The sequence below is a fragment of the Ambystoma mexicanum genome, chromosome 4q (assembly GCF_040938575.1).
Source record: "Ambystoma mexicanum isolate Mex_15411 chromosome 4q, UKY_AmexF1_1, whole genome shotgun sequence".
In the NCBI taxonomy this organism is placed as follows: Eukaryota; Metazoa; Chordata; class Amphibia; order Caudata; family Ambystomatidae; genus Ambystoma; species Ambystoma mexicanum.
In genome coordinates this window covers 109214259-109227795 of record NC_090928.1, presented here as the reverse complement: position 1 = coordinate 109227795, position 13537 = coordinate 109214259, and the positions used below count along the sequence as shown (strand labels likewise).

The following is a 13537-nucleotide window of genomic DNA, read 5'->3' as shown; positions in this document are numbered from 1 at the left end:
ATCCACTAACCTCGCTGAAACAAAACAATGGGGGGTGGGGGGTCCAGTGAGTAACCTAAAAGTCATATAGGAGAAAAGAGGGGGAGTATCAGACTCAGGATAATACATTTCCACAGTCCCAAGAGAACACAATAAGATAGAAACATAAATGTAATACACCCCTCCACTTACCCAGTCTTCTGGCAGAAGTCCCAAAGGACTGGGCTCAGGTAGAGTGCGGTCAATTGAAGTTCTAAAACAAACAAAGATGGCCTCTATGTGATAAACAGCCACAAGTAAGCAAAGTGAAGACAGTCTAAACGGAGACTCCGGCTATATATGTAAGATGTATCACGGAAAGTATTTCCACAGACTGGAAGGCTCTTAGGGGATGATCAGCACTATCTAGAAAATTAGCACTCCCATGAAGATCAAGAAATACAAGATTAAGCACTGTTAAAATAAGGAGGAAGAGAGGCGGGTTGCTTAATCCGGTAGCCATAGGCAGCTCCGTGTGGAAACCGGCGGGAAGAATTAAATTCCATCTATGATTTAAAATGCGAGATCCATCTCAAAGTGATCTCTAAACAACGTAATTATACAGGTCTAAGTATCTCAAGCATGAGGTACACACTCACTCACATTGAGCCATGTGCTCCACTTACCTCGGTGTACGAGCTACTTCAGGTTCGTCAGGCCGTAGCGAAGTACGCGGTCTGACTGAACTGCAGCGTTATGCGTCGTCCTGACAACCCAGAGCATGCGCACGGTCTGCCAGGACGACAGCCATCTTGGTGTGGGCGCGATGCAGTGCTTGGTTGTCAAGACAACGCAGCACAAGCGCTGTGTGTAGCCCCAGCTTGCAGGTGCCTGACTGAACACCCTGAAAGTCCCAGGGAGCTACTGCTCAGATGTTCAAGAATAGGTAAGGTAATCTCACCAGCGCATGGGGGCACAACCGCAGCTCAAAGAAAAAGAAACTGCGGAGTGCCCCCATGACACGGAGGGTAGATACGGTCAGCCAAGAAGGCAACTGATACAGGTAAGTAGCACACAATGTTAATGGGAATTAGGGCAATCACGGACAGACAAGGGCGAGACCCGCGAATCGGATACGTCAGCGGGGAGCCCATATGGTGTCCAATTGTAAAAAGTACACCAGTGTCATTGGGATTCTACATTAAAGGACACACACTTTTCCAGGTGTCTGCCTTCCTAGGAAAAATAGCCAGATGTCACTTCCTCTCAGGCATCCCCTGCATCATTCCTGGATCTGGATGGCTAGATCTGGTCTTGGCTTCTCCTGTGATCACTTTACAAGGTCAGCACAACACCTGACAATGCATGACTCCCATTTGCTTCCGTTTATACGAAAGAGACAAGGATTCTCCATGCGGGTAACACTATCCTCGCTGGGCTTGGCTTCCCAATTGGTTCAGCTACTCTCAATAATTCACCAATAGCCAAAACTCAAAACATTGGGAAAGGGAATTACAGCAAGAGGCCTTGCAATGTAGAACTGTTCTGGTAAAATACAATGGGACTCATTACGAGTGTGCTGGTCCGGTAACAATGGTGCGGGTATGCTACCGGCACCGTTGTTAGCGGACCACCATACTCCGAGGTCTGCGAGCGGGTGCCTTTCAGCCCACCAGGTCTGACTTGGCGGGCGGAACGACACCCGCTCACAGACCTTGACGGATGCACCGGAGCCATTCATGAATGGCGCCGGTGAATCCGTCCTCCCCATTCCCTCCCCATTCCCATTGAGGGGAGTAATTTTTTTCCAGCACCCGGCAATAGGGAATTTCCGGGGCCGCCGGGGCTGTATTGCCCCCATAAGTCCCCATTGCCAGACGCCGGATAAAAAATTACTCTGGCGGCAGCCGTGACATTTTTACAGCACGGCTACCGCCAGACTCATATTGAGGTCCAATGACTTCTGGTCTTTTCTTCCTGCCAATAATTATGACAAACGAGTTATTCTGCCACAGTGTGCTGCGTGTTCTCGTGGCATCTTATCTCGCAGCAAATTGGCACTTTCCAAGGCTTCCAGGAGCCAGATACCATGTCTGACTGACGCTATAAGATTACGCTAATCTAAATGAGAAAAACAGTCATTAGCACGCTAAAATGAAGGACTGGAATGCTGGCGAAGCATGTAGTCCTCAATTAACAGATGTTCTAGAAACAAAAAGAACATTTCCCCTTCGTCGCAGCCAGTTCCAAGCTCAGGAAACATTTGCATGTCACGCCGAGTTTGTTTTGCTGTCTCTTGGCCTTGTTCATGCACAGTGACGTCATGAGCATGCTAGCTTGCTTTTCACTATTGCTCTAATAAATTGATGAATATAAATCTTAACGTATGTTTTTTGTCTTTGCAGAAAAGAAACCTATCGTTGCAGCTAAGGAAGTTAAAAGTAAGTTACTTTGTGGTGTTTCACAAAAACTGACATAAAAGGGAACCGCTGCTCCAATTCTGTGTAATTGTAATTGTAATTGTTTGTTTGTACAGCACTTATACACAAGTGAAGTGCTCCAAAGCGCTTCGAGGCGGGAAGGGAGCAAGGGAATGCAGTTGTCATTCTTAGGCCTTGAAGTTTCCATACTATGCCTGACAGCATTTCTCCTAGTGCAAGTACACTAGGAGAAATGCACTGGAAATGCACTAGAAATGCACTGGAAATGCACATGCTATCCGGCGATTGCCTTCTGTGTATTATGAATCGAGGTGCTGTCTCATTCAAAATGCTTGTCATAATCTTGTTTGTCAATAATATTGATTGTAGATGCTGTTTGCGTTCGTGTTGGAAAGTTAATGTAGTTATTGCAGCTATGAGAGCGCACCCATGTCAAGGAAAGCTGCGCCTTGCTTTCTTACCTGATGTATAGTCCCGTGTGTGCGCAGGTAGGGTTTACACTTTGGTAACCCTTATTCTAATGTTTTATAATATATAAGCGGGGTGCCCACTTTAATTTATTATTCGTTACGTCACACTCATTAAAACACACCAGACAGAAAAAATGAACATATTTGTCGAGAATATTAAATCAAATATGGCGGTGGATTGAAAACAAAGCCAGGAGACAATGGGACCTATTTACAGAGCGTTTTTCAACAGGACTTTCCCATTCAAAAAGGCTTCTGGGACTCAGGCCCAATGTATGGATTATTGCAGAAAAAGACAAACGTGATGGTGTTTCCCCTTCTGTCACTGGAGGCTGAGGAACAGTGGTCAGGACGGTTGCCCAGAGCGACGTCATTGATTCATCTAAATCCTTCCAGCCACCACCTTTCTGTTTTGCAAATGTCGGGTTTGCGGTGACAAAATAAATCAGACCCAAAATGGCCAGCTATTTGCTAGCTGATTGGAGATTGCCTCTACACCTACAGGTCCATCCATGGAATTTGGAATCCATATTTCTCTCCAGTGGACGACCCAGGACTATCCATCTCGAGATCGGGCTAGCATCTTCGAACAAATTCCCATGACAAAATGTACCCACACATTACTGGTAATATTAATAGTAATGTAAATGTAACCTCAGCTGATTATGGATACGCCTTTAATCTGTATGTACCTTTCTAAAGAATATTATCACCTAGATGCCCCAGGGTTATTGTGCATCTAGTGTACACAGCAGTGGGTCAAATCCTAAACTCCAAAGCCCTTTGCAGACTGCCAGCAGAAGTGTTCAGAGAGGGCTACTAACTATGAAATTGATTTGAGTTGATTGTTTTGATCACCATAACAAGGTAAAGTATAGACAAGCCACACTCTTAGACAGAAACATATTTAGCTTATTAATTATTAGTAACTGGTGGGGGTGTGGCCTAGTTCTTCCATCCAATGAGGAGGCTCAGAACGGGGGCATTACCATCTGGTATTCCTGCCGCTCCGAGCCTCCTCAGTGCTGGAGGCTGCCATCTTCCCCCACCAGTTTCTCAGGTAGGTGTTTTCCTGTGCCCCGCGTCCTCTCCCCGACCCCCTTTTACAGATATTGCCCCCATCCATCCCCACCCCACTTACCTTGTGCTACCTGGCCCTCATCGGTGCCAGGAACAGCAGTGTTCTTGGCGGATCCCCGCAGCTGTGCAAATGGCCTTCATGGAAAGGGAGAAGGGACCCAATGTAGTCCATTCTCACTTTTCCATGGCAGCCATCTTGTTTATTTTTTTCAGTTTTGAAAAATTGACAGTGTTTCACAACTTACCAAAAGAATCTATAAGTACCTGGTTCAACAGGCCGGGGTACTAATAGCACTAAGCCTCTTGCTGGGGGGCCATTAAAACTTCAGGTAATACTCAGGGGCCTATATTAAGGCCTTCACTTCACTCAAGCCAGATTGGTGCAAAAATTGCTTAAATAAGTGTTTTTCACTTAACACAAACAAGGATGAAATCCCTGATGTATTCCCCAAGAATCCTATGTTCCTGAGTCCAGGGGGTGACATCATGCATTACGCTTTTCCCCAGGTAATCAACCTCAATTGGTTGTCTCTAAAGATCCCTCCATGTTAGGTGGCAGTTGTATCTTTTTTTTACAGAGTACAGTATAGCCTTATGCTAGGGATGCACCTACAATGCACCCTTTCTGAAATGGAGTAGTCAGATCCTTCACCTGAACATTGTTCATTTCAGTGAATATGGGCCCCATTACAAGTCCGACGGTAACCCTGCTGGTGCTGCCGGCAGGTTGCCCCCGGACTTGCAATATTTACCAGCGCCTGGCTTGATGGAATCACTGGGGTATTACGACCCAGCGATCCGGGAAGTCGGGCACCAGTAAATTGTTAATCCCCATTCCCATTGAGTCTGATAGGACTCAATGGGAATGGGGATGACGGAAGCCCCGGCACTGTTAATAACAATGCCGGTGCTTCCCTGAAGGTCTGCAGGCGGGTGCCATTCTGCCCGCCATGGCAGGCGGCACTGCACTTGCCCGCAGGCTCGTAGTGTGCCAGTCTGGTAACAACGGTGCCGGTAGGCTTACCAGCACGGTTGTTACCAGACCAGCACACTCGTAATAAGGCCCTATGTGTGGGAACAACAGATGTGCTTTCTTTGGATGTTCCAAGTAGGGGGAGACATAAGCCACATTCAAAGTGTTTGCTCTACAAGAGGATTGCAAAAGTTGAATGTCAGAACTGATTGAATGGATGCAACCCTCTGATTAGGGTTTGGGACCCTACCTCAATTTTCCTTAAACATGCGTGTCTACTCAGATACATGTCTATGTTTGCAAGAAGTCGTCTGGCCTGAACATGGAATGCAGAAACCCTGCTCAGGAACCTGCAAGGCTATCCAAGAAAGAACCCCTGATGGCTCAGCTGTGCCAAGGACTTTGGGGCACCAAGGGTCTTCCTACCATTCCTTGTGAGACAAGGACCAGCGCTCACTTTGCTTGTCTCAGCAGGTGCAGCCCGGGGAAAGCCTCATTCTCTCACCCTTCCGTTGCTGTTATCCATAGCCTGTGACTTGTCAATCCTTGTCAGATTTCAGGAAGATGAATCCCACCACCAATCATCTCCTTTCACAAAAAGGTGGTTGAGTTCACAGGATGAAACTGACACTCTTCCACCAAATAAACATTGGGTCCATAATACAAATACGACCCTTGTCACTTCCAAAAACCATTCTGTTCTTCAGAAAGAGTTGCAGTCTGAATCCATCTTCATTACATGTGTTTGTCAGCCAAGTCAGGGTCAATCCTATGATGTGAATAAAGTGTGTGGCGTCCTTTACTCCTCAGGAACCTAAATAACTGAGTGTTGCCTTTTGCCGGGCCCTTGTGTTGCTCACAGCCCTCAAAATATCTATGAGCCTGATTGTACATAGACTACACTGCCTTAGCATCTGCCCGTATTTCTATCAATGGAGACATTTCCCCTTAGACCTGAGGATGTGTACCAGCCCCAGAAATGTTTGCAGTGCACCCTCAGTCTTTTCAGTGTCTTTCAGGACCTTTTTGCAGACTGCATACTGGTTTAGCCTCGAAGTACCCTACCACTAGTGTTGAAGCTGATGCCTCCAGAGGCCCATAAACCTGAACATCAAGACGCCAGAAAACCTTGAACCTAAAGCGCTAAGCATTTAACTTCTCTCAGCCAAAATATTCAAAATACAGCCAACCATGCTGTGCACACGGAAGGGATTTACAGCTGGAAGATGTATGCATGCATGTGTCATAGTATTTATAGAGGGGAGACCTATCTGTGAAGCAATGGAGCTCTCTATCTAGAAGGTGGACATAGGGAGTTAGTTACCTGTACGTGTGCAGTGGATGCAGAGGTGCAGGTTTGATCAGGGGAGCCACGGGAGGGAATTTCCATGGTGAAGAATTAGCACAAAGTGGATTGGTCTTTCAATAATTAGATGTGCTTTAAAGAGTGGGATATTCAGGCCCTTCTTGAAGAGTAGGATGGAGAGGCCGGTATTATCTGTATTGGTAACTTGTTCCGGGACAGGCTAGATAGTATGGCCTGTTTCCTCTTGTTTCCCTCTTGCAGTCCTTTGTTCCCAGCTTAATGGTGATGTGGCTTCTGGAGGTGAACAAGCCTCTGGAGTTGGTGTTCAGGTTGTGACAGCTTTCAAGGTCAGGGAGGCAGTCTTGATCATAATGCATGCTTTTAATGGTAGCGAATGCAGATCCATGAGGATGGGGGTGATGTAATTGAATTGTTGTATTGGACTCCTGCAAGTATGGAGTTCACAGCATCCAGGGAGGAGATGACCAGGGTCTGGACAATTGTTCTGAAACTCAGAGCAGACTTGAATAAAGGCTTGACTTTGAGGAGGAGCACAAGCTGTTATCCTTCTGTTTGTATTTTTTTGCTGGTGTGAGGCTTGTGGAATCCCAAATATTACTGGGCTACACTGGGGTCTGTTGGGGCCCATGTGGACAGGTTGCTCTATGTTGGAGAGATGGGAGGTGAACCAATGCAAGACTGTTCCATTAAAGTATGTGTTTGTTGACAGAATGTTGAAGAGGGGTTAATGGTCAACAGTATGTTATGCTGCAAAGAGTTTATGAAGAATGAGGAAGCAGGAGTCACCTTTGTCCGGGATGTGTAGAGAGTCGTTGGTAACTTGTATGATGGTTGTCTCCCTGCTGCATTTTGGTCATAAACTCCGACTATGTTTATATGTTGTGGACTGAAATGTGGCAGAGATTTGTGATGTGCTGGAAGGTGCCAATGTGTTGCCTTATCTTTTCTGTCTTGTCTGTGAAAATGTTGTTAATTACAATGTATTTGTCTGTGCATTGTTGTGTTGTCAGGTTGGCAGGGTTGTGATGCAGTGCTTCATGCCTTGGAAGATCGCTCTGCTCTTATACAATGCTTTGATGATGGTTGTTGTGCAGAGGTTTGAGTGTCCTGATAATGAGGTATTCTTTAGGATTTTGTCCAGCATTTGTTTTGGCTGGTATGGGGTACTGGATGTCTGTACATTTACATGTGTATTAAGGTGTTGATGTTTTATGTTGGTAAGTAAAATGTTTCAGTGGTGCATGGGTGTTGGTGGTATCCCTTAGTGTGTTCTTCAGTGCACTAAGATGGGCTTTCATATCCTTCGAGGGGACGAACGTGAAGTAGAGTCTGTCTGGTTTTCTTGGTGGCATTGCTCCTGGGCAGATTGAGCTCTCCAAGCAAGTTGTGAGTTCTGTTGCTGATGGATGCTGTTGTAATAAGGTCTGCTATTGTGTTGTGAAAGGCCTTGCTAGTTTGTTGTAGTCAGTACATCACGTGGGAATGAATGAGTGGGAAGTGGAAAGTGAGATGTTCAATGGATGCAGATGTGGTGTGCACTTGAAGAGTGTATGTTCATGAGGTCTACATGACAATATGCTCTCCACCACTCTTCCCTCCATGGCCCTTGTTTTGGATGCTTTTGGCTGTGGGATTAGGAATACCCAGGATGAGTGCACAGGTGGGGATGAGCCATGTCTCTGTCATAAAGAGTTGGATTTGTTTGGGAGTGGTAATGAGTCAGCAGTGTCTGCTGCATGTGGTAATGGGAGCTGAGCATTTCTGAGCATAAGGTTGCATGCGTGTGTTTTGAAAGTGGGAGGGGATGGTGATTAATCATACATAGATGAGGTGCTGTGGTTTGAGGTTTGTAGGAGTGACATGTGCCAACTGGGTCTTTGCATGTGTTGGTGAAGGTGAGGATTTTGAGGGTTGAGTGACGTGTGATGAGCATGCTGCTGACTTACCTGGAATGTGTGGAGTAGCATTTTTTGCCCTTTCCAGGATCAAATAGGATTTCCCTTTGGCGGCCGAGGCAAGAGACAAGACGCACCCTGGGATCTTAGAGTTAAGGGAGGTGGGCATCACCAGCTACCCTTCCAATAACATTGATGTTAGCCAAGATCATAAGCACTGAGACTCACACTCTCTAAGCCAATGAGCCTATGGTTTGCTTATAGCCTTAACTTGGACCTGGTTCAATAATGTGGCAGAAGTGGGTATTAAACTGTGGATAAGATCCTCCAATCGAGTCTACATATGTTGAGTACCTGTGATCCTAGGAGACTAACCTTGCTCTTGACCTTAACCCTAATAGTTGGTAACTCTTCAATGCCTCAACCTGGAGAGTAAGGGCCAGATTCTCAAACCCCTTTTGCCACAAGTGGTAAGATGTGTTAGTGCATCTCACCACTTGCACTAGAAAAGGAGCAGGCTGATTCTCAAAGGGATGCACCCATTCAGATGCCACTATCACAAAGTGCATCCTGAATTCACAAACAGGAAGCACTTTTAAATGCACAGAAATAAGAGTCCTCCACCTGCACCTGTTGACAACAGGTACGTCATTTAGGGGTTGCCAGAGGTCGCAACTGCAACCTCTGAGGTCTCCCTTACGACCTCTGTGGTCTCCCTTGCGACCTCTAATAAAAAAGACACATTTTTTTTTTGTAATGCAAGCTCCTGGGCTGTGGCCAGCACAATGTGGCTCTTTACTTCTGGAGTGGCTGGCTTTCTTGTTCAGGCCCCTTAAAAAAAAAAGAAGAACAATAAGAACAGGAGTGCCACAAGTCTAACACTTTCAGCACTGACCCCAAATAAGAAAGAATAGGAATACCAAATAATGTGTCTTTCTGGAATTCTATTCAATAATTGCTAGACTCATTACATATTTATTTCAGGAACACTTCAGGGGGTGGTTCACTGATTTAGTCTGTTCTTAAACACCTCAACTCAGCCTTTCATCCTTCTGAGGTCGATAAATGAGTACCAACACAGGTTGGGTGAAATTGGGTATATATTTTTTTCTATATAAAGTGCTAAAGCATAAGTGCTATATAATAACACATCATTATCATTTGGTCATGGACGTAAGCTTGCATTCACAGTAATTTGGTAATATGGGTCTATACACACGGATCTTAATGATCCATATGGCGATCCATTCTTGAATGAAATGTACATCACATTATAGTGATATCGTAACCATATTTTTCGGAGTGTTCAATGCTATGTGATGCCACTTCCTGATTTGTCAACGAGTGAAAGGTCATGTTCCATCACTCCCTGTGATATCACTTCAGGGTGGGGGTCAAATGACATCACTTCCTGTGATGTCATCAGGGGTCAAGGGTCGTGTGATGTCACTTCTGCTACCCCAGGCATTTTGGTGAAATGACATCCCTGGTTGACAACAAGGGGAGCTGCAAATCATGGCATAGCTATTCGCATCCCTGTCACACTTGCATTTCAATCCCCCAAAAAGGTATGGAAATGTTATATCAGGCATGTCACAGAGACAGGCCCTTTAAATGAGCCCCGAGCAACCTCCCGAAATGCACACAGTAGAGCACATGAATCAAGTGCATTGCTTGCACCCCTTTCACTCTCGCTACTTTTTGCAAATCTGGCTGCTGGAGCTTTCACTAACAAGCATGGCCTTTGGCTGCGTATTACTACATTCATAAGTTTCAAAGAGATCATTTATTTAAAACATACCGCTGTCTCGAGATGTATTTTGTTAGTTTTGATAAAGTGTTACCCTATATGTTGCAAGGACCCCTACCTAAAATGTCTTTACCACAACTGCCTATATGTTGGGAAAGGTTATCTTACGCAGCCCCAATTCCCTATGATGGGGCAAGGAGCAAGTCTGCTCCCAAAACCTTACAGCCACATCCTGATTGCGAATAACTGGAGTTACACCTGTGCACCGCTCAGATAATTACTTGACCTGGCGAGATGCACAAGCTCACACAACTCTTGATACTCCTGTAGGCTATTTTCGCTAGTCTAAGTAGAGCTGCATATATTCTTAATTGTGGGGCTATTAGGAGTCCATATATATACATATTTTGATTTCGGGAACCATTAAACATAATTTGCATATATCCTGGGACTGAGTCTGCAATTTTCTCCTTCAAAGGAAAATTCCAAACTAAAGAAACAACATATATTGTAGGACTAATATTCAGCTGCACTACTGACTCTTTACCATAGTAATAGTTATGTCTGGCCACATGTACACATAAAGAGCCAGCCCTGGGTCCCCCTCCTCTTCACACATTTACACTACACGTCCTTTCTCAGGGAAGGATTTTCCTCCTTGAGCTTCTAACTTATTTGCTGACTTATTTGCTGATAAGACCCTCTTTTTCCCCCTCCTCCACCCCTGCTTGCTTCACCCCTGTCTTGTTGCCATTTGTCGCTGGTGTACATTCTGCTCACTGATGCTAAATGCTTCTAAAAACAGAAACTGGTGTTCCCCATGCTTCAGAGGTCTGCCCCATATGCCCTCTCCAGAATGCTCCCCCACCCCTTCAACCCATCTGTCTAAGTGACCTCGAACTACAACCTTGTATTACCCCCACTTCCAAGGCAGGCAGACTAAGCCAGCTGAAAATCCACCCAAAAACACCCACCTTATTTATCAAGTCAAGAAAACTCCTACAGGTACTCTGGTCCTCAGTTGGTTGGACTAGTGATCCAGTCTCCCAAGGGAGCCTCCCTTTTATTCTTTCTCTCCCATTAACACATGCTGTGGTTTACAGTTCATGTTCTTTTCAACCTCCCGTTTTCCTCAACCACATCCACACAGTTCTATGTTCTTTCATCGACTGCCATTTTTACGAGTACACAATTACGAAAAAGGTCATAGAATTATTTTTTGGGGGGTACCCTCCCACCCCTCCCCCACCAATGTTTAACTATTCCTGACCCCCCAACCCCTTATCTGCCCTTTTCCACCCCTCGAAAATTTCAGTTACCTTTTTTGTAATTCTGTACTCTTAAAAAAAGGCAGTCGTAAAAATGACTGCCGATGAAACAACGGTATACCCTCCACACACTTCCACAATATAGTGTGGTGCATGTCTACATTCAACAAATGCCTACTCTACAGAACAATCCATAGGCTTCCCCACCCAGCACCTGTAGAAATATATCTACTACTACTCTCCTCCTTCTCAAGACCTACTCAGCCTCTCTATTCCCCGACTGCCCTGTGCAGCACGCGCTTTTGCTCAGTCATCCTCTTTCTTTTTCTCCTGCCAGTCGAACTCTCTCCCCTAGGTATTAAAGATACAAGCTAGTCACAGGACTTCAGGATTGCGCTTAAGAAGAACCGCTTATACCTAGAAAGGGGCCCTCGCAAAATAGATTGACATCACCCCTCCTTTGTGATCTTTGGCCTTGCTTTCTTCTGAAAATAATTTTGCATTGCTGTAAATCATTATTGTGTCAGTCTGTTTTGTCTCCTTTTTGTGTTGGCAATTTCCCCCCATCAATCGCCTTGTTTGTGTCCATCCACATCTCCATTCTTTGTGATATTAACGCACATTGAAGGGGGTTGCTCTGCTTGGCATTCTGCCTCATCTGTTTGAAGCAGTAGACTCTTTCCGATCAATAACTATGTTATAGAGAATTCTCAGAAAGGTGCTAATTCCTCTCTACCTTAGAGACCCCCAGTACATTTGCTGAACTCTAGGACTTTTGAATTTTCAACATGGAGAGAGCGAGACCTTTTTCCCACTCTCTCATGTATTTTACTGTGATTTAAACACTGTGTACTTTTGGTTGTGGAGTCTGACAAACTCCATAGGCATCATCTTTTACATTGTGTCACACAGCACCTTCAGTGCAGTGACACAGGGAAGTCTTACAGATGTCCTCAAAGTTTAAATGCCTTCTCTTGGATAAACTACTGTTTCCAAGAGCAGTAAAGTGAAATTGACTTTACTTACATTTGTATCTTTCTAGACCCAGCACACACTATCTTACAATAGGGTGCTGGAATCTTTCTAGACCAAGCACACACTATCTTACAATAGGGTGCTGGAGGGTTACTTAGTATCTCCTTTGTCTAGTTTCTCATGTACATTTTTTTATTTTACCCTTTCTACGATTAATGGCTGGTGGCGGTGGTTTACTTTTAACTACCATTGGGAGTTTTTACCGCAGGCTGCATTCGCAGCTTCAGTAAAGCACCCACGGGTGCCCATTTTTTCAAAATGGTCCTGGTCTTTTTTTTGTTCGCCATTTCTTGTTGGAAATATCCTTCTTGAGATTTACTCTGTGCGCCAAACCAGGTTTGGTCCCTTTGTTCGTTTTGTCTTTGGCAGGATTCACAAATGAAGCCTGCCGGTGCCTCCAGTATGTCTGGCAGGGGCAAGAAGTGACGGAAGTGCCCAAAACTCTCTGTGCTTAGTTCCATTGGTTACAGGAATGCACCCAAAGGTGATTGGCCGGCTGGCTGTCTGGCAAGGACAGCCACCCTTCTGTGTCATTGACCGCTAGGCTGGAATGAATGGGATAAACCTGCATAAAAGGCGAGGCTTTTTGGCTCGGAAGGCAGAGTCGACCACTGGAAGAAGGAAACTGAAGAAGAACTTGGAAGAGATGCCTGCTGCAACTCCTGGACCGTTGGTTTGCCCGGTGAAGCCCTCCTGCTGTGCTGATACACCGGATTCACTTCAACTAGAGAAGCCCTGCAAAGACGACTTCTCCCCTTGAGTTGGTCGGACCAATCAACTCCAAAGTGAACTTGTTTGGACATCCTCTCGAAGCTGGCTGTACTTCCACTGCTTCTGCTTCTGGAACCGAAGTGCCAGGGAGAGGAACAGCAAATTGAGTGGATTGATTTTGAGTCAGACTCAAGCGCCAAGAAGATCCTCCGGACTTCCCTGAAGCAGGACTGACCAAGTCTGAGCCACCTCAACAAAGTGCTGGACCCCAGAAGCAAGGAAAGTCAGAAGTGGTATCCGAGAACCACAGTGTTGCTATTTGCTGTCAGACACGAGGAGCTGAAACGTTCCCGTTGTGTTGCAGGAGTCCCAGAAGTCCTCCCTCTTAAACCCACGGATGAGGCACAAGAACAAAAGGATCTGCCGAGCCACACAGGAATAGAAGCCATCTGGAACAATTTCTTCTAACCAAAGGTACTGTACAGTCTAAGAGAACTTACCTCTTGTGTTGTAGCCTTACTTGTTCTCAGTTGAGACTTTTCTTGGTTGCTCCAGTAAAGTTGCTTGCATCTTCTACATCTCACAGGCCTCCCAGCGTGTGGCCCTACATTGATTCTACTTTTTCTACA

At 45.4% G+C, this 13537-nt stretch overlaps 1 protein-coding gene across 50 annotated transcripts in view; it reads left to right on the top strand.

Moving 5' to 3' along the window:
- TRDN (triadin) overlaps nt 1-13537 on the top strand; it is a 1596486-nt gene that overhangs the window by 755812 nt on the left and 827137 nt on the right. For all 50 annotated transcript variants that reach the window (XM_069607588.1, XM_069607568.1, XM_069607599.1 and 47 more), the window contains one exon: nt 2364-2399. In XM_069607588.1, the coding sequence (XP_069463689.1) occupies nt 2364-2399 (36 nt within the window). The remainder of the gene's footprint in view (nt 1-2363; nt 2400-13537) is intronic.